The sequence below is a fragment of the Ctenocephalides felis genome, unplaced genomic scaffold, assembly GCF_003426905.1.
Source record: "Ctenocephalides felis isolate EL2017-DRISC unplaced genomic scaffold, ASM342690v1 CF-g0.4_SCAFFOLD_01170, whole genome shotgun sequence".
Taxonomy (NCBI): domain Eukaryota; kingdom Metazoa; phylum Arthropoda; class Insecta; order Siphonaptera; family Pulicidae; genus Ctenocephalides; species Ctenocephalides felis.
The window spans coordinates 36,092,169-36,115,148 of NW_020537324.1; the positions used below are offsets into that span (position 1 = coordinate 36,092,169).

At 29.7% G+C, this 22,980-nt stretch overlaps 1 protein-coding gene across 1 annotated transcript in view; it reads left to right on the plus strand.

Annotated features, from left to right (window-relative positions):
• LOC113367160 (SAP domain-containing ribonucleoprotein-like) overlaps positions 1-22,980 on the plus strand; it is a 44,410-nt gene that overhangs the window by 16,567 nt on the left and 4,863 nt on the right. Inside the window, exon 3 of the mRNA XM_026608790.1 lies at positions 17,738-17,850. Coding sequence (XP_026464575.1) covers positions 17,738-17,850 — 113 coding nt within the window. The remainder of the gene's footprint in view (positions 1-17,737; positions 17,851-22,980) is intronic.

Consider the following 22,980-nt stretch of genomic DNA (forward strand, 5'->3'; position numbering starts at 1 on the left):
TAATCGTTTTTAAAAAAAATAATAATTTTTGGCACGGGAAGTTCCAGCAATTGCCTTAAGGCACGATGCCTTAATTGCCTTAAGACAGAATTCCACTTACAGCTAGTTAAGTTATTATTCAACAGATTTTTTATATAACATCCATGAAATCTTACATGGTTGGTTGCAAAAAGGACCATCTGTGCCTTCATCTTGGCAAAGATGTAAATAGTAAGAAAATAGTAAATAAAAAGTAGTTTATGTTAAGAAAAAGTAATTTTGAAATAGATAAATTCAATTTATAATTAATCCAACTCTGAAAAATATTTCTGACAAAATATCAGAACAACGTTATCTTTGTAAAAATGTGCCCATCAAATTTATATTTTGCATTCGTTGAATAAGGTAGCTAATATTTTAAAAGATATTTTGTAATATTTCTTAAAATTTGAATATAAAAAATTATTCTGTTTGCCATTTGGCTGTTAAAACAGTAAAAAGCACATTTCTATAATTAGGAACTAACTGGATGTTTAAATAATTATTTAATGTCAAATTGTAACCACCCGGGCTACCGGGGGTTAAATCAAAATATAATTTTTATAACTTAAGTGTTAAATCAAAATCAACTAATTTGGTAAGCTTTTGCTTGCTTGAAACTTTATAAATATAATTTATTTTATTGCTCGAAAATCGCGTGACATTTTATGAGGCTTCAAGGCAATTACAAAGTTTTTTAATTAGTTTTCTTGTATCAAGAAAAATAACATTTTCAATTAATTTTTGTGATATAGTAGTGATACCGATGCCAATTTTTTATAGATTCACGGCTTTGGCAGCGAATTTAACAAAATAACTTAATTTTTGCATTAGAGATAGCATGTTTGAGATGAATTGATGATAATAAATTGGTATTTAAACACATTTAAAAGAAAATAGTTATGATAACTATTATTAACCGATAAGATTTTTTGATTATAAATGATACAATATATTAAAGACAGTATCATATAATATTGCAATTATCGATAACTTTATTAATCTATGGAAAGTTGGAACCAATTTAATAAATAATTGTGGACTCAATTGAAATAACTTAGTTTATTTTAAAATAGTTTAATGATGATTAATAAAAGGTATTTGAATGCTTTAGTTATCGTGTAATTTACAAGACCTTAAGATAATTTTTAAGTACATGTCATAAAATGTTTAATAAGATGAATGGTTAATTTTAAGTTATATTCTTATATATCCTATTATAAAAGCTCACTCACCTGGGTAGGGTAAACACTAAATAGAACCAATTGAAAAAATAAAAAAATGCAAATAAAAGGGTAAATTAAATAATTACAAGGAGTAAATTAAATAAATCGTTATTCCTACTCTGCTAATAAATATTTCTGATAAAATACTAAATCGAAATTATTTGTAGAGTTATCTCATAGTTATTTCTGTAAAAAATGCATCCATAAAATTTATACTTTGCATTGGTTGAATATTGTAGCTATTATTTTACAAAAACTTTTTAGAATTAAAATAATACTCTGGATCTGTTTAACTCTTGGCCGTTCCAATTTACCCCATCTATAGGGTAAAAAGGATCAGGATAGATTTTTTTATTTCATTTCTACAATGATGAATTAATTTTTTATTTCATTTCTACAATGATGAATCTGGGAGTTTTATTGGACATAGTCAGATAATTGTTCGCTGGATTTGTGTTATTTGTTGTGATATAATGGGTTTCATTTTCACAATAAGATGCTCAACGTCAAATTGGAACTTTGTGCCCCGCCCTACCCTATATACACATATATTAGGTTGTCAAATATCTCCCTTTCGCTTTTTTGCTATTGGTTTATAATACAAAAAGGCGGAAGGGAGATATTTGACAACCTAATATATATATATATATATATATATATATATATATATATATGCACATATATAAATTTATCAAATTCATATTGTATTATAAATTCAAATTTTGTACGCATTTTGTGCGAGAATTTCTTCAGAACGACGTCGTGTTGGATTTAGTTACGCGAGCTTTTATGCGGTTTGAGCAAAATCCAATATATATTTATAAAGTAACACATGTTAGTCAGCTAATGTTAGCTTTTTCTCGATTCGGCAGCATATCCGTTATGGTGAATATTTTGTTAGATTTATTTTTTTCTTAATTTTTAAAGGAAAGCACAATTTTTATCAAATTAATTTTCATTTATTCTAATATCAAATTTATACAAGGACGTATACAAATGAAATGTTTACCAGTTTGAGACTTGCATTAAATAATTTTATAAATACAAATTATTTCAATAATTTGTGATTCAATAGATTTTAGAAATATGCACAAGCTTATTAGTATCTTAATTGCAAATATAATATTAAATACGCTAAATATTATTTTTTTATAAAAACTATTAAAATTTGTTTAACTTTCCGAAGGAGAAGTTTGTTTTCGCAAAAAAGTCGCATTTGCTAATTATATGTTTTCTCGACATTTCAAGTCATTCTGAAATGAGATCAAATTCGGAAAAAGTATTCGATAGAGACTAGCGTTTATACATTTTGTGCGATGATCGGCCGAGCAGTTTCTTTGTAATTTACAGAAAAGTGTAAATATTTTATATCTTTCGACCAATTTCGTCTTATTCCACAATTTTGAATCGATTTCAAAATTCACGAACTGTTTGAAAGTTAACTCTCAATAATTATTGATTGGAAATCGCTAAATATCAGTCGGGCTGTTTCTTCGTAATTAAATGTCGAACAGAAAATGACCGTCGTAGATTCAAGAGAAATTCCCCACTTGATTTAAGTCGTCAATTTTCCTGATAAAAATTGAAATAACTTAGTCATTATTTATGAGAAATTAGTTAGGTATATATTATTATTAATAATTTATAATATGTGTAACGTTACACATCTTTTTCCCGTCGACTTTTGAAATATTGTTGTTAAATTTTTTTTAACTTCAATTGATTTAGGGCGGGGCTAGTTGAGCAAATTTTTACTTAAACGGATGTAGCTCCTCAATGAAAAGTCTCAATAAATTGCTATACGGCTTAATAGATTTGTTGTTTATCGCTTAACAAAAGTGTTTATACTATTTTTTGGTAATAAGTAAAATTTGAAAGCTACAGCTACCCCATAGGTGGGGCAAGTTGAGCGCTAAGAAAGTATAATGAAATTATAGATTCAATGTCGATTAGTGATGAAATAAAATAAGTTTTTAATAACCAGTTCTATATTTATAGTCTTTATTGACAGAGAAAACAAAACTTATAGTAATTTTCTTTGAATAATTAACCAAAAGTAGAATCAACAAAACAATATCGTATCTTAGGAAATATTTTACCATTATATTCAGTATTTTTGTTTAAATCATTATATCTTTATATTATTGCTCATAGACTTTGATTAAATCTTAAAAATAATAATTAATTTCTGGAAGTTAATGGTAATTGTCTTAGTGGCAGAACAAGTTTAGCAACTATGCTCAACTAACCCCAACTCGATATTTCAAAATAAAAGTGAGTTTATAAAAAAACCGTGAGAGTTATACCCAGAATCTCTGTGCATATTAAAAGTACTATAATTATATGGAAGAATAACATTTACCTGATTAAAAATAAATAACATTTGACTAAGCCAGACGAAAACTCGTGATGAATTCATTTTTTACTTTTTGGTCTCAAAATAAACAAAACGGCCGTGAGCCTCACTCATTTGTCCAGCGGCCACTAGCGATCGCGGGATGTTTATTTCTCCCAAATCTCTATCTTTTCGCCATATAATGCCTAAACACACGGTGAATAGTTTTCGAGTTATTTCGATTGCTCAACTTGCCCCTATGCTCAACTAGCCCTGCTCAACCCTAGTGAACATTTTACCTACGGTCCTTAACTCTACCCTATTTGAATAAAGAGTGTGTTTTTTTTAAATAAATGTTGTTTCGATATTTCTCGTGTTTGGCACTGGTATCTGCTATATAATAAGTGATGACATTTAAAGGACTTCCAGAACTAAAATTCATTGAATAGTTTTGCAGTATCAGGAAATCTTCAACTAAAAGGATACAAACGAACTTTAGAAATACATCAAAACAAGTCGCTAAATATCAGAAGTTCTATTTTTGCACTTACTATCAAGGCTTCGAAAACACTTCGCGTGTAACTCGATAGTACTGGAACTCAGTACTCATTCGTTTCTGTTGTTATCAGCAAAGAGAATTTACGGGAATCGATTAAACTATTTTAAACTACGTTGCATGTCGTAACATATCGAATATACTGTCAGATAAAAATGCTTTCAATAATTCAATTCCAATCGCGTTACAATCATGCCCCAGCGACCTTCCTAACCGTCACGCCACGAGACCGATATTTGCGCCTCGCTCCGCGTACATGTGTATTCATATGTGAGACTCGCACGAGGGTCGATAGCGATTTCAAAGCAACGGGCTCGATATCAGAGCGAAGGCGTCACGTACGAAATGTGCAATCTTGTTTGTGCACAGGTCGATTTATGTACTCGGAATACTTGATTTTCGTCTATTTGAGATATTACTAAAATTGCTTTGATTCTGTACACATATTTAAAGTACTTATTAACTTCCCGAAGGAGAAGGATGTTTTCATCAAAAAATCCAAATTGCTAATTTTATGTTTTCTCGACGTTTCAAGCCATTCTGAATCGAATGAGACCAAATTTGGAAAAAAGTATGTGTGTGTGTGTGTGTGAACAGATTTTTTGCCGTAAATCGACGTTTTCTCAAAAACGGCTGGACCGATTTAAAAAAATTAAAAGCCATTCTATGTGTGTCGATGAGGACTAGCGTTTCTAAGTTTTGTGCGACGATCGGCCGAGCCGTTTCTTTGTAAATCGCAGAAAAGTGAAAAAAATTTTGTCCACGTTTTAGCCCGCTATTCTGAATCGATTCTGAAAATTCAAAAACTGTTCGAAACATATTGGTTGGGAATCGACCTGATTAGTTTTTGGTAAAGATCGGCCGGGCCGTTTTCTTGGTGTATAAAATAAGGTGTTAAAAATTTTTTTCGACGATTTACATGAATTTTTTTTGACGGTATATACCGTAGTCTTATAGATCATACTAGAATATTACGGTCCTACGACAAGTCGTTTAATTTTTAAAAATCGTCAAAGTTTGCAAAAATTAGTATCGTTTTTTTGGCGTTTGTCAAAATTATAATTTTCATCGACGTTTGCTCAAAAACGCTTGAACCGATTTCAAAAATTTAATAGCCAATCGATGTATTTTGATGTGGATTTTTTTTTCTCAGTTTTGTACAGCGATCGGCCGAGCCATTTTTTTGTAATTTGGAAAAAAGTGTTAAACTTTTCGTCCTCATTTAAGCTCATACTACCGAATCGATTTCCAAAAATGAAAAACTGTTCGAAAGATATCATTTGGAAATGATAATGATTACTTTTAGTTGAAAATTTTTCGAGCCGTTATCTTGTAATTAACTGTTGAAATAAAAATTTAAGCCGATTTTTATGGAACTTTTCTTTGGCGATATATATCCTGGTCTTATAGAACTTACTAAAATATTACGGCCTTACGACAAGTAGTTTAATTTTAAAATTTCATTGAAGTTTGAGAAAATGAGTAGTTTTTTTGACGTTTGTTAAAATTAAAATTAGACGATTTTCTTGGTATAACAATAGAGTGTTCGTTCGTTTTCAATTATGTGTAATGAATCCACTCGGAATACTTTTAAACACTCATAAATAAATTTATTTTTATTGATTAAATCGATTATTTACACATATCGGGAAACTCATGTAACTTGCCTCAAGGCAAAATACCAAGACCAACTAGTGCAACTAATGTGCAAAGGTATAAACAATGTTTATGTTTGCCTAGATAGCTATTATTAACTTTCCGTAGGATAAGTTATTGTAATCGTTCAAAAATCAAAATTGAAAATTTGTGCATATCTTCACGTTTCAGAGGTTTCTGAAGAATTTGTACTTACCTTATAGAAAAAAACGATGTGTATGTGTATGTGGGGATACAGTCTTTCTTCGACGATTTCAGGCGTACGAAACAACCAATTTAAATGATTCAAAAAACATTCGATTCCTATTGATAGGGAGATGTGCTGATTAGTTTTTGGCCCAGCCGTTTCGGAGCAAAGAGCGCAGAAATATAGAAATTGAGATTTTGATAGAACACAGCATCCGCTTTGAATTATCCAAAAAAACATTCAATATGTATGTAGTGATTAGTTTTTGGCAAAGTCAAGTCCAGCCGTTTTGAAGATACGGGGCTAAATGTGCAAAAAATGACTGTTCATTAGAGAACTAAGCATCCGATTTGAATGATTCAAAAACTTTATACTTGACGAAACGATTGCTGTTGAGAATAGATTTTTTCAATTTTTGTTTCAATTTAAAAAAAAAAATATTTTCTGAAAATCGAAAATAATACGGATTTTAATTTTAATTCTGGCTAAAGTTCTAAAGCTCACTTATACACTTTAAATAAATATTTTGACTTTGTAACTGCTCACGTATACTTTAAATAAATAATTTTAACTTTGCAATCAGTTTATATAATTCCTAAAATAAATATTAGACAATGACCTTTATTTTAAATCTGATTAATTAAATTTTGTTTATTTACTTTTCTGTAAAAATGCCTAAAAGTCCGTCGTCCAATTCATAAGCTCTTGTATTTTGTCTAAAAAATAATAATAATGAAAGCTACCGTATTCATAATAATCTATTTGAAAACATATAATATTCGAATATTGTATTACAGTACGGAAAGTTCCAGCAATTTGCTTAAAGGCACGATGCCATGCACCACTACTTATTTATGATTTTAACTTTCTGAACTGAAACCTTTTTTTTCTTGAATTTAATTTTTTATTCATTAATTCAATTCATTTCCTTTCTCTGGAAAATGCGCCACCACAGTCCTCTTCATCAGGAGCTTTAAAACTATTTTCCGCATGTAAGAAATTTGTCTTATTGTGAATTCACAATTGAAACATCTATGACTTGATGTAATTCCAAATTTTTGATCCATTGATGTTGATCCATTTATTAGTCGAAATATCGTGGGCATTTGGTTTCTCAGTTATTAAAATTTCTATTAAATATCTCATAATTTGATTTGCATATATGTGCAATGATCATTTTTGACCACAACATACCGCTTTTCAACAATTTTTCTGGATCTCCGAAACTGCAACACCGGCTTTCCCAAAAATTTAGTCAGTTCTTCATTCCGTTCATACGAGTAATTTTTGAATTATTCAATTGGACGCTGCGATTTCTCAAACACTAAATTGTCATTTTTGCACTGTTTGCCCCGTATCTTGAAAATGGCTGGACCTGACTTTTTCAAAACTAATCAACACGTTTCCCCATCAGTAATAATCGGATGTTTTTTAAAACATTCAAATCGGTTAATCTGTGCTCTGAAATTCGTCAATGAAAAATTGTATCCGCAGACACATACGCATACTTACATAAATTTTTTGTAAGGTTTGCCAAAATGTTCAGAAGGTCTTGATAGATAAAGATTTTTTTTTGTTACGATTTATTTTTGTTAATCAAGACATTAATGTATTATTACATAAAGATATGCAAAAATTATCATTTTGAATTTTTATGATTATTATAACTTACCCTACAAGAATTAAAAAAATAAATATGTAATTGTTTGAAGAAAAAATGTCGTTTACAAATATTATGTTTCTAAAATATAAGAACTAAATTTCAGAAGTAAAAATTTGAATTATACCAGTAGTAATTATATAAGTTTAAGTTGTATAAATAAAAGATATTTTTGATATTCAGTAATTCATAGGCTTGAAGATATTATAGCCTTGAAGATTTCCAGAACTAATCAAAGACGCGGGATTATAGTTGTCAAAACAGTTTTTACGACAAAATAGAGATATATAAACAGTAGAGGATCAAGACTCTTTATGATCAATTCTGATTTGAGGAAAAAACTAGAAAAATATTGCGTTCAGTAGAGAAAGATGATAATATTCAAATAACGATAATCTTTTAATAATAATAAGTTATAACTAGCGAATGAAGATATACATATTGTCATGCCAATTTGCACTACAATAGGAAATACTAGAAATAAATTGCATTCAATAGAGAAAGATGATAATATTCAAATAACGATAATCTTTTAATAATAATAAGAGTCATAACTAGCGAATAAAGATATACATATTTTAGTGCCAATTTGCAAGTGGTGATAATTTTGGTATGGATAGAGATACTTTAAAACGTACATATTTATTAAACATATATTTATGAGATTCAGAAAGATTTTATAACATAACTGAGATTTAGACTCAGTGGTTTAATTGAGACTAATTGATATCGTGGTTGAACTGAGACTAATTATAAATTGAATCTGGGAGTTGGCACAACAATATTAAACATTAAAAAAAATTAGATTATTTTTACTCAAATACATGTTATTCTGAAAAAACACTAGATAATTTCAAATTACGATTCGTGATTGTTTGTTAAACAGTTCAGTATGTAAAATAGTTTACTTCTACTTAATATCTCAAGTCAACAGTTTTTCAAACTACCATTTATATTTGAAGTTATTTCGGAAAATTATTAGTGATGGTACATAATCATGTTTTTTTAAATAGTGTAAAAATTAAACTATTTGTGTGTTTTCATGCATATCAAGATTTTAGCTTAATCAATAGGCTAAATTTTCAAGAATTTCCATATTACTTATGTATTTCAATAGCATTTTGGCCAAGTATAGCATAATCTTTTTATAGTCCATTCACCTTTATTTAATCTTGGTAATTTTGAACCCACCACAAAGTCTTGATAGCATTTTCGTCTGCGCTCATCTTGTACTTGAATATAATAGATTGCGCTTATTATCTTTATTTAATTTCGTTTAATTCATAACTCAATTTATATTCTATTTTCATAAAATTTTGATGAAGATTATCTTGTAAAGTTTTGTACATTTAGGATTTCATCAAATTATATTATAACATATATTATATTATCACATATATTACATTATCGTAACATATATAAATCATAAATATATCAAGTGTATAGTTGTATTGTATTGCTAGTTGTCTGATGAGAAATATATTGCGCTGGTCATGACATATCAGCCTGCAATATAATATATTATAATATATGGATATTTAAAGGTAACTATTTGACAAAGTTTATGGAGTGTTTCTATTCAAACTGTTCGCTTATTAAGTTCTTCTACGTGGGAAGTGTTATGTAGAATATTCTATAAATTTTATAAGAGTTAAAGTGATGTGACAGTCGAAGCAGTAGTAAAGAGACAGTTCTAACGTTATTGATTCTGCAATATTGGTAACGAAATGAAACCAACAAATAAAATATAAAAACGTTGCTTTCAGTTCCCGTAGGGTAAGATATAGTAATCGTAAAACATTCGAAAATGAAAATTTTGTATATCTTTACGTTTCATAGGTTTCTGAACATTTTGGCATACCTTAGATAACGTACGTGTGCTTTTGTGTGATTTTGATAACACAATAATTTGAATAATTCAAATCGATTTTTATTATTAGGGAGACGTGCTGATTAGTTTATAGAAATGGCTGGTACTTTGGTAGTACCAAAAATGGTAATTCAGTTTCCGAAATTCCGAGTTGACTGATTCAAAAATCATTTGATTTGAATTGACGAAACGAAAAACTGATTTAATACTTGGGAAGAAGCTGGTCCAGCGGTTTTCGAGATCCAATAAAAAAGTACAAAAAATAGCATTTGGCGATCGAAAATAATCATGTGTACATCAAGTTATAAGATATTTTAAAAAATTTAATAATATAAAATAAAAATCAATTTTTTCAAAAAAGTCATGTTTTTAAAGGTATATAAGATTCTGACTGAGAAATAGATTTATTATTTCTAAATGTTTCAGTCTTTTACTTTACAACTGTGATATTGGAACTATACCCATAAAAGGGGATTTTCACTTGCGATCATATTTGATATCTGTAACCTCAAGTGGAAATTTGACATCATGCTGCTTGATGCCAGGCTTGCCAGAGACGGGGTTAAATTATCGAACCCAGTATTAGTTTGGGCTAGCCTGTTATGTAATCGCAGGCCCTGAAAATAAAAATATGAATATAATATTGTTAATAAAAGTTAAAATGTGTTATCTATAAACCCTTTTATCTGTCTGATATTAAAATACCATAAATAAATTTGATCTATTGTCAAAGAGGTGGCTTTCTGGCGACTATTAAGCAAATAATACCAACTTTCTGATCGATAATATCTACTAGCGTGACAAAATGTGCGTTGAATACGCTTTTTTATTGAAAATATTAAACTGATAATCATTCAATTGAATTTATATTGGGAAGTATGGGAGTACTATTAAAAATGCATATTTACATTTCTAATTAATTCGCGAGCATTTAAAGAAAATAGTGTATAATTCTTCCTATCACTTGTTCATAACTATATTTCTTGTTCATAATTATAGTTGTAAATTACCTTTTGCTACTGCATGAGTTTTTATTTTATAATTGCCCTGCTAATTTTGATAATTTAACTTGTTAAGATATGAAATATGTTTATTTTATATGATAATTATTGTTAGCAATCTCTGCTTAATGTTAACGAATATGCAAAACAGATTGCAGAATAAATTAAATAAAAAAAATAAAAAAAGATATAAAATATATAGAAGTTGGTAGTTTTGTTTAGTTGTTAAAAACCTATTTTTCAAAAATTTAACTTAAGGAAAATAATTCATTTGATGTATAGATAGTACTTACTAAGTTACGTTATACAATTTTATCAAAACTAACAATAAAATTTAAATTCAATAACAAGTTGAAGTGACTAATATGTTTGTGATTAATTTTACCCTTTTTGTATTCTATTTGATAGTAGTATATTGTCATGCCTCACGAGTTCTTGTAAAATTACGATAAGGTTTATTTCTTTTCAATCTATTTGCAAAAATTATATCGCATAATTCTCATCTAAATACAAAAAAATATAAGGGTCAGTATTATACAGCACATACATATGATACTATATGGCTGTATTCTCCAACAAGCCACTCTCATATTCTTAAGATTATGCACATGACACTATAAAAATCTATAAATAAACCGTACATAAAATTGATCTTGCATACTTTAAAGATTTATAAAGAAGCTGCACTTTTTTTTGCATCATAAGCTGCACTTAAATAAATATATTAAAGGCAGGTCCAGCAGTTACGGCAAAGAGTGCAGAAAATAGAAATCGAGTTTTTGAGAGAACGGAGCATCCGATTTGAATGATCTAAAAAACATTCAATTAGTAATGATTGGGAGAAGGGGTTATTAGTTTTTCGCAAAGGCAGGCCCAGCCATTTCGGAGATACAGAGCTAGATGTACAAAAAGTGGCAGTTTTTGAGAGAACTAAGCGTCCGATTCAATTGAATCAAAGAACTTTCTGCTTGTTCTAACAAAATAATTGATTTTGGATTTTTTTTTTTTTTTTTTTAATTTTTTGTGTATCGAAAATAATTCAGATTTGATTTTTAATTCTGACTACAGTTCTAATATACTATAAAGAAATAATTTCAACTCTGCAATTCAGTTTATATAATTCTTATAAATATTAGACAATGTTACAATATTTATAATAATCTATTTGAAAACATTCAATATTCCTCGAACATTTCGTTACGGTACGGGAAGTTCCAGCAATTTGCTATAAGGCACGATGTCACCCACCCCACAAGTTTTATTTTTATTTCTATCAACCCAAAATCACGATCATTTGGTAGAAAGGAATGACCTGACACCAAAAATTTTTTACTTAGACCACATTCATAATTAACACTAAATGAATTCTATATAATGTTGAAATTACAACCACTATCTAATGGTTCATTTTTGACAATTTCGTAAAAATTACATTGAATACATTTAGTTTAAACTAATGTGGTATGAAATAACTGATAAACTCATTTTTTTTTAATTTTTACTTAGACCACTTTCATAATTATGGGCACATAATGAAATTTATCAGAAAACATTCAGATAGATAGAAATTCTTCAGAAACTCTTAGTATTCATGTAAGTTGAATAAAAACTCTTCTTTTAATAAATTCTTAAACAATTTAAATTTATATCTAAGTAAAAGCAAAAACAATTTTTCGCGTGACGTACTTCGTTTTTTATTCTTCTAAAATATGGCTGGTCATATTTTTATTCATCAGCGTTCCAGTCATGTAATCTGTCAGGGCAGAATAAAAAAGCTCTCATAAAATATTCTCCTCTGGATTTGCTCTTTTTATTTCGGTCCGCAAGCGTTTTCTCGTCGAAGGGAGCGCAGCACTTGCGTTAATGCGTTCCACTGAGCCTATTGCTACGAAGCGGCGGACGCGATGACCCATATATAACTCGTAGCATGAATCGTGAATGGAACCCGTTGCGTCCGTAGTCCCCGTAGCCCCCGTAGAGCTCGTAGCCCCCATAGCGGCGTAGCATAGGCGCCCAGTAGCCCCGCAGAATCATTGGCGAAAAACCTCTGAAAATCAATTCAACGAATTTAACGGTACAACGGAGACTACATACTGTAAAAGGATTTTATTGCCGATGTGTTGGTTAATGGTCTCTTTTATTATTCTCGTCGAAATGCTATGTTATAGTTATGTAGTTCTGTACATATTCGATATATACGAACGGTTATGATACATACATAATCTGTTTGCATACATATATCTGTTTGTGAAATTTAATATTTTTATACATAGCAGTATTTTTAAAAAATTAATAATATATTTTAAACATTCGAAGTAAGCAATATATTTTTTTTATTATTATATTTTTAACAGCAATCAGAACCTTACGTCCTATGAGCTGTTGGGCTGAAACTTCTCCTTACTTCGTATTTTTAGATGGTAACCCAAATGGTTAATCCATCCATATTTGATAATTTTTGTTATTAGAATTAATCTAATAGGGCTGACTTTTTATTGGTGCAGCAATGCCGGGCAAGGGCTAGTTTCACTTGGGAACATATTGCTATCTATATCTCCAAGTGAAAATCGTTGTCATTATTAATATGATTTCAATTAATCTTTTTTAAAAAATATATATTTCTTTTCCAAATTATAAAATGACTTCTTGCATGTTAAAGGAAAACTCATTAAAATAAAAGAGTGAAAAATAGCTAAACGTTAAAATCTAATGAAATTTAATATTATTAACTTTCCGAAGGAGAAGTTTGTTTTCATAAAAAAATCTGATTTGCTTATTTTATGTTTTCTCGACGTTTCAAGTCGGTGGGTCAAGACGTTCCTTTGTATTTAATAATGTTTATAAAAAATTTGATAATGTTTATTATTTTATTGCACGCTTAAGCGATTTAAATCAGAATCTATGCCAAAGCATATGTACGTTCTAGTTATCAAGGTTACAGTTACTGATTACAGTTGACGTTCACAGATAAAACGTTTCAAACGTAAATTTCAGAAGTATGTTTGAAAGCCATCGAAAACGTATTAAAAAAAATTCGAAAACGTATAATTGTATAGATTACTTTTCAGTGAAAGCGAAAATGTTGTTTTCGAATTAGCAGTTGAACATTATCTAAATAGCTGAATTTTAATTCTAATTGATAGATGTACGTGGAGATAAGTTTATGCAACTTGCCTTAAGGCAAAATGTTACTTGCAACTAATTTAAAAAAATAACTAGTGGGGTGTATGACATCGTGCCTTAAGGCAAATTGCTCGAACTTCCCGTACCGTAACGAAATGTTTGAGGAATACCGAATGTTTTCAAATAGATTATTATTAATATTGTAACATTGAATATTTATAAGAATTATATAAACTGAATTGCAAAGTTGAAATTATTTGTTTAAAGTATATTAGAACTATAGTCAGAATTAAAAATAAAATCTGAATTATTTTCGATATACAAAAAAAATTTTTTTTCAATAAAAAATAGTTGAAACAAAATTTTTTTTTACAAAATCAATTATTTTGTTAAGACAAGCAGAAAGTTTTTTGAATCATTTAAATCGGATGCTCAGTTCTCTCAAAAACTTCCATTTTTTACATATTTAGCTCTGTATCTTCGAAATGGCTGGGATTGCCTTTGCCAAAATTTAATAAACACTTCTCCCAATCATTTACTATTTGAATGTTTTTTAGATCATTCAAATCGGATTCTCCGTTCTCTCAAAAACTCGATTTCTATTTTCTGCACTCTTTGCTCCGTATCTCTGAAACGGCTGGACCTGCCTTTGCCAAAAACTAATCAGCTCTTCTCCCTATCAATAGAAATCGAATGTTTTTTGAACCATTCAAATCGGTTGATCCGTGCGCCCGAAAACGTGACTGGAAATTTGTATCCATACATACATATGCACACACACACATCCATTTTTTTCTGAGGTATACCAAAATGTTCAGAAACCTTCAAAACGTCGAGAAATGTAAAAATTTTCAATTTCGATTTTCGGCCCATACAATGTCCCTTTTCGGCCGACTATTGTAAATTCATCAAATTTATTGAATGTCATTTACTGGACAGTTGTAAATAAAAGAGATAACTAGTGGGGTGGGTGGCATCGTGCCTTAAGGCAAATTGCTGGAACTTCCCGTACCGTAACGAAATGTTCGAGGAATATTGAATGTTTTCAAATAGATTATTATAAATATTGTAACATTGTCTAATATTTATAAGAATTATATAAACTGAATTGCAGAGTTGAAATTATTTGTTTGAAGTATATTAGAACTATAGTCAAAATTAAAAATAAAATCTGAATTATTTTCGATATACAAAAAATCAAAAAAAAAAAAAAAAAAAAAATTGTACAAAATTTTTTTTTCCAAAATCAATTATTTTGTTAAGACAAGCAGAAAGTTCTTTGAATCAATTGAATCGGACGCTTAGTTCCCTCAAAAACTGCCATTTTTTGTACATTTAGCTCTGTATCTCCGTAATGGCTGGGCCTGCCTTTGCGAAAAACTAATAACCCCTTCTCCCAATCATTACTAATTGAATGTTTTTTAGATCATTCAAATCGGATGCTCCGTTCTCTCAAAAACTCGATTTCTATTTTCTGCACTCTTTGCTCCTTATCTCCGTAACTGCTGGACCTGTCTTTGCCAAAAACTAATCAGCTCTTCTCCTTATTAATAGGAATCGAATGTTTTTTAAACCATTCAAATCGGTTGATCCGTACGCCCGAAAACGTGGGCGAAAATTTGTATCCATACATACATACACACACACACACACACCACACACACACACACACACACACACATCCATTTTTTCTGAGGTATGCCAAAACGTTCAGAAACCTTCAAAACGTCGAGAAATGTAAAAATTTTCAATTCCGATTTTCGGCCCATTACAATAACTTACCCTACGGGAAGTTAATAAAAAAAATTACGATACCTTACCCTACGGGAAGTTAATTAGGTAACTAGTATTATATTACATTTTGAAATTAAAAACATTAGCTTTAGTTGTTGAACGCAATTTTTTTAATACTTCTTGTGTTATACATATGGTTATATCTGAGTATTTAATAATACTTGATCACACGAGAATTATTAAAATTTGTTATTTTAGCTTCTACTCCTAGTTTGAGTTGTTTTATCAATTTCGCTTGCGTCGGTCACTGCGAAGAAAATAAATTGCTGAGAAACGAACATGTCTTGACCGGTGATTCATTAATTTCATCGATGTCTAGTCTTCTGAGTCTAGCCATTTAAACTTCAGCGTTAACATGTTCAAAGGAGTAAAATATTTTTTTATTCCTTCGCTAGTGAGATTGCAATTTTGACTCTTAACATAGAAGAAAGAACTTGTTGAAAAACTGAGCCCTGGCATTACGATCAGCACTCGTAGTTTTCTACGGAAAAGTAGACACAACCACAATTCTTTCAGTTGACAGATTGGCGGAAGGGAATTTAAAAGATTTTGAACATTATAGTTCTCACTTGATATATATATATATATATATATATATATATATATATATATATATATATATATATTTTCTTATGTTTTATTTCACTGTATTTATATTTGCTCTGTTTCCAATGGCATATTATTTAAAGCTGTTTCAACAATGTTGTAAAAGAACCACTAAAAAATTGTTTTTTGTAAAATGGGTTTACATATTATCTTATAAAGGTTCTTTTCAAATTTAAAGTATAATATAATATAATATAATATAATATAATATCACATTAAAGCAAGTAAGGTCGAGCGGAGCCCAAACGTCCGATTTGACTTTGACTAATTATATTATGAAAATCAAACCAATTATATCACAACAAATAATACATATCAAACAAACAACTATCTGACTATGTTCAATTAAATTCCAAGCTAATTCATCGTTACCGAAATGTATCTATATCCTTTTTTTTCAAATTTGGTCCTTTTTACCACATTGGCGGGGTAAAATGGGACGACTAGAGAGAGTGCAAACAGGTCCTTGGTTTATTTTTAATTTTTCGAAATTTTAGTTACATTATTATAGTATTTCGTGAAAAATATTCTTCAGCAGAGTTAGAATAACTATTTATTTATTTCATCTTTTGTAAAATTGCTTTTTTAACTTATTTTATTTTTTTATTAACTGTTTTTTTACTGTTTCTTTCTGCCAGTGTATAAATTTACGCGATACTTTTTACACAAACCACATGTTAGTTATTCTAGTGGTTATAATACACATGATAAATCAATTAACGTATGCTTCTAAATTATATTAAGGCCTGGTAAACCAAAGAACAGTGCTCACAACCAGAATTACTATTAAAAAGGGAAATACATTTTCTATAAATTATACTTTACTTGTGCGTTTCGTCAGTTACACATCCTTGCAATTTACTTTAAAATAGCATTGTAAAAAATTCCGTACTAGGCCCGTTTTTGAGTTAATGGTGGCGGACCTTTTTACTCGCAGACTTTCAAGCCCCGCTTTACCCCATGTTTTACATGTCGGTTTTATTTTTTTACCATTATTTTTTAATTCCTAATCAATTTTTATATACGCATATTATATAGTTTACACTGCAATATTTCATAATTTTATACGAACCCAAAAGTTAATTATATTCGCGCGTTGCATCATAACTTTTTTACAGCGGTCTTCATGATAACGGTTACTTATTTTATGTAATGGTGTTAATGGAATTTCATATAATGTAACGATATTCTTGAAAGTTGTCAAGTATGAAATATTAAATAATTTTTAAACTCTAATAAGTCATATATCAGAATTTTTTAAAACACCTATTCGTTCATATTAATTAATCATATGTGCCGTAGTACTTTAGAACCGATAAAGCTAGTAGTTAGTTTTATGAGATTCGTAAATTACTTTTGTAAATCATTTGCAATGTTTTCAAGCACTTATTTTTTATGTTCGTGCAAAGGTTTTCTGGTAACAACGAACAAAATGCACTAATAGCCTAAAAGGCACTCATTTAGTTGTCACGCAAATCTGTGCGCGTTACAAACAGACTGCTTCTCGTCCTCATTAAAAGATCATATTAGTGCAAATTGATTTTTATTAGATCGATACAACTTCACGAAATGTCATAAATACATAGTTATATAATACAAGAACAATATATGCCTAATTACGAATTATAAAATTGACACTATATCTATAACATTAATTTATGAACTGTGTTTTCAAAGTGTTAAAATAGATTTCTTTTCTCTTTAGGCATATCGAGTTTAGCATCATGTGGTACCGTGGAAGTGGAGCATTTACCTCAACTGCCTGCAGGCGAAGAACAAAGGCTTCAACGAGCGGCGCAGCAACTGCAGCAACGCCTTGTACTTCGAGAATGGTTGCGCGCTTTCAGGCTACATCAATATTATCAGAGGTTCGACACATTTGTTTTATTTATGCACTTAATTTAGCTTTCTTATATGTTTGGTATGAATTTTAAATGCTCAAAAAATGCTTAAAATTACATTTAAACATCTCGAAAATGTAATACTGCATAATATTAGCTAAAGTAAAGAAAAAGGGTGCGTGTAAGGTTCGCACGCGATTGAAGTAAAACGTTTTTGCTATTATACGGGATGGTATATTTAAGATAACTAGTTGATATTGGTATTTTGCTTTGAGGCAAGTTACATGAACTTCCAGATATGTGTAAATAATCGATTTAATCAATAATTAGTGGGTTGTATGGCATCGTGCCTTAAGGCAAATTGCTGGAACTTCCCGTACCGTAACGAGATGATCGGCCGATTTTCGATTTTTTCGACGATTTTCATGAATTTTTTTTGACGGTAGATACCATGGTCTTGTAGATTATAATAGAATATTACGATCCTACGATAAACGACTTGTCAAAAAAATCGTCAAAATTTGCAAAAATTAGTGTCATTTTTTTGGTGTTTGTCAAAATTATAACTTTCGTCGCCTGAAACCATTTCAAAAATTTAAAAGCCAATCGATGTACTTTGAAGTGGACTATTTTTTCCCAGTTTTGTGCAGCGATCGACTGAGCCATTTCTTTGTTATTTGGAAAAAAGTGTTAAACTTTTCGTCCACATTTAAGCTCATACCGAATCAATTTTCAAAAATGAAAAACTGTTCGAAAGATATCATTTGGGAATGATACTGATTAGTTTTAGTTGAAAATCTATAGAGCCGTTTTCTTGTAATTAACTGTTGAAAGAAAAATTTAAACCGATTTTTATGAAGCTTTTTTTGACGGTATATATCATGGTCTTATAGAACTTACAGAAATATTACGACCTTACGACAAGTAGTTTAATTTTAAAAATTCATCAAAGTTTGAGAAAATGAGTAGTTATTTTGACGTTTGTTAAAATTAAAACTAGACGATTTACTTGGTATAACGATAGAGTGTTCGTTTTCAATTATGTGTAATGAATCCACTCGGAATACTTTTAATCACTCATAAATTAATTTATTTTTAATTTCCCGTATTGAAGGTATTGAATCAATTATTTGCAATTAATAGCTGAAAATTTCTTAGACACTATGGATAAATTTAATACATCTTCAACTTTCCGTAGGGTAAGTTATTATAATCGTCCAAAAATCGAAATTGAAAATTTTCACATTTCTTCGCGTTTTGAAGGTTTCTGAACATTTTGGCATACTTCAGAAAAAATGTATGTGTGTGTATGTATTGTATGTAATTTGTATATATGTATGTATGTAATTGTATGTATGGATACAATTTTTCGTTCACGTTTTCGGGCGCACGGATCAACCGATTTGAATGGTTCAAAAAACATTCGATTTCTATCGATAGGGAGATGTGCTGATTAGTTTTTGGCAAAAGCAGATCCAGCCGTTACGGGGATACGAAGCAAAGAGTGCAGAAAATAAAAATCGAGTTTTTGAGAGAACATCCCATTTGAATGATCCAAAAAACATTGCATAGATGTCGATTATAAAGTATATCTGTATATAAATGATACACAGCTACACAAACTACTGTTGTGCTTGATCTATTGTTTAGTCTCTAAACTTTAGAGTAATAAATCTGAATATAAATTTATACTTTATTATTTATAAAAATATGCAATATGCAACGGATAAAATATTCTTCTGATCCAGACATTTTTTATTAACTCAAGATTTGTACTAATATTTATCCTTAAAATGTAATGACGACCAATCAGAATCGACCCGTATATAAGTGATATCATCGAGAGCGAATGACGAATCATTAGCACTCGACCTTGCAATAACGCACTTCTGTTGCATTTGTACGGATTTACACCCTAGTCGAAGTACCCTAAAGAAGTAATTTTAAAAAATTACATTATTTTTGCATGAATTACTAAAGTTAGAATGATCCGATTTAGGTCAGTCATGCGCCGTTTTATTTAACTTGTCATTTTAAAGGTAATATTATTATGACTCTCTCTAAAATTGATTCAGTCGATTTCCACAAGCCTCTATTGAAGTGAATTTTCCATCAGCAAAACTGTTCGCTATTGACAGAAAGAGATGGTAATTGCTTAGTGCCAAGTCAGAACTATAAGATAGATGCATGAAATCCATCAAGACTCCGAGTTGTATGTTGCCAGGAGTTGTCCTGATGGAACACAATACCTCTCCTATTGGCAAAAGCTGGCTGTTTTCGGGCGATTGCTACCTTGAGACGGTTTAATTGCTGACCGTACAATTTCGAGTGAAGAGTTTTGCCATAGGTTCTCAGCTCACAGCATATAATTTCCCGCTAAAACCACCAAATCCTTATCATTGCCTATCATCAAGATTCAATCACGACAGCTTACATTTTGCATTGTCGTAAGTAATCCAATTTTGAACACCAGTCACCAACCGCTTCAAAAATGGGGCGATTTTCTTGCGATTCAGTAGCAAATCGCAGATAAAAATTCGGTCTAGTAAGTTTTTGTATGGCACCCGTACTCCATACATCGAGCTTCTTTGTGTATCTAGCCTTATTCAAATGGTGCCAAACGATTTTTTGTACAGTCTTTAGCTCTTGGGCAATCAAAGTCCACGTATATGACAATTTTCGTTTCTTTGCAAAAGGCTGAATATATTTCACAAATTTAGAAACCAGAAAAAAAATGTAATCGTTTTCGCAAAAATCTTGACATCTTAAGTTTATGGATTTGTGGATTGTTGCTAGAAATTAATTAATAATTATCTGGTGATTCTTTATGTCATTATTGCCATTAATTTAAATTATGAAATATTATCAAGGACTACGTTTATGATATACGTAATTGTGTCAGTATTTTCTTATAGCCGATGTTTAATATTACACAAAATAATTTGTTAAGTTTCTTAAAAAAATTGTTTCTGCGTTTTTTATGAAATTTAACATAAAGTTTATGCACTAATCAGGAAATTAGTTAAATTAAACAAGTACATTAAACTTTGGAATAATTGGCGCTTTTAGGACATCCAAGCACGTTTGTGCTTTGTAATTCATAAAATTACTCGTATTATAAATGTGCTTAAAGATGTCAATTAGTAAAAGCGAAAACTTGAATTTCGAAATAAATCGTTCAAAATCTGAATAGCTAAATTAAAGTTCTGTTGATTAAGTAAATTATTTTGCACTTATCGAGAAGTTCATGCAACTTGCCTTTGCAAGGGGTGTTTACATATCATGATTAAAAGATATTAATATATTATGAATCTATATCGATATTGATCGAGAGTGAAATTTACTAAATATACTATTTAGATTTTGCATTGTTCTGCTCTCGCGTAATTTATTAAAACGATAAGTAACAAACAGACAATTGAAAAAGTGAAATGTGGAACATATGGCCCATAAAACTTGTTATTGTGAATATTACTCCCAATGATAAAAAATACATTTCAAAGCTCATAAAGGTGTCGTTTGAGCACTCATAATTGTTCGACATTCAATGGGACAAAAATATTTTCCAACGCGAAATGACATTTTTATGTACCGATTGGTAACAGATCCATCAAAGCAATTAATTTTTAGATTGTTTTATTTAAATAATTTTGTTGAATTGCTAAAATATGACACTTGTCAAAGACTTTAAAATTGATTTGGGCTTTAGACACACCAGATATTTTCACAGTTAATAATTAATGCAATTGAAGCTTCAGTGAAAGGATACTTTAAATTAATCACAATTAATTTGTTGTTTCTATAGAAACTATTCTGTTCCATGAAAACCTATAGAATTTTTTTTTATTAGTATTAAACTAATCTGTTGGATTATCTATCTTCTCTTTATAAGATTGGCCTTATCATTAGTTTGTGTTAGCTGGAAATCTTTTGCCGTATAAACATTGTTAGAAGCTTTTTTTTATTGATCATTAATCTTTTGTTAGATTAATGATCAAAAAAGCAAAGCAATGGACAAAGAAGTAAGCTAATGTCTGGGAGTAGTCTGCATCAGTAACCAAGTTGATAATTTTATCCATCGTTAATTCTATGTCTTCTCTGGTTTTAAATAAACAATTTGAATGATCAATGATATTCCCAAATATTAATTATAATTATTATATATTGGTAATAACGAGTAACAATTGTGCAGCTGAGATGAGTAGATTAAATATTTTTGATGAGCCACTAGTTCATTAAATTGAATTACCTGAAGATACATTCAGCAGGTTGTTTTCTAAAGTAGACAATAAAATATAAACTTAAAGTCATCTTTTCCAACTAATTATTGGAGCAATGTCACTAAAAAGTAAATTAAAAATCTGTAAATCACTAAGTGTTGATAAAAACGATTTGAAAAATTAATCGAAAAATTAGTTTTACACAAAAATTTATCTGGTGTGGTTATCTTAATAATTTGGTTGATATCATTCAATGTGTTTCCATATAGGTTTTGCTGCGTGATTACCGAAGACCAGTATATTTGTATATCAGCCAATTTTCATAGTCAAATCGATAGTCAAGCGTGTCAAAAAGTGCCTTTACTGAAACATTTATGAGAAAATATTCACGTTATCGTATATTATAATGGGACTTGTATGCGGAGGTGGAATGTTAAAGTAGCATATATTATTCCACCATCAAAATCGATAAAATTGCTAGCAACGATGTTGATAAATTATGCATTATTGAACATCAAATGTTCGTGAAATACACGATAGCAGTTCAAGTAAATATTTGTTGAGTAGCCGCTGCCAATTCAATTTCGTGCTCGATTTTTCTATCATTTTGTGTTCAATTTTCCGAGGAGATCTTCCCTTACTACTTATGTGAATTTGTTTAATATTGTACTTCGATGACTCAAAATCACTTATGAAGCATCAACCAGTACTTCATTTTAAAAGTTATCTTCAATTAATTAGATTAATTCTAATTCTTTGTAATGTACATTTGTATGAGCAAGATAGTCACAGAAGAAATGTGCAACATGTTGTCGAACAATCGATCCATTATTTTTACATTTTTGCTTTTACAAACTTTTGAAATAGAATCGAAATACATTTAAAAA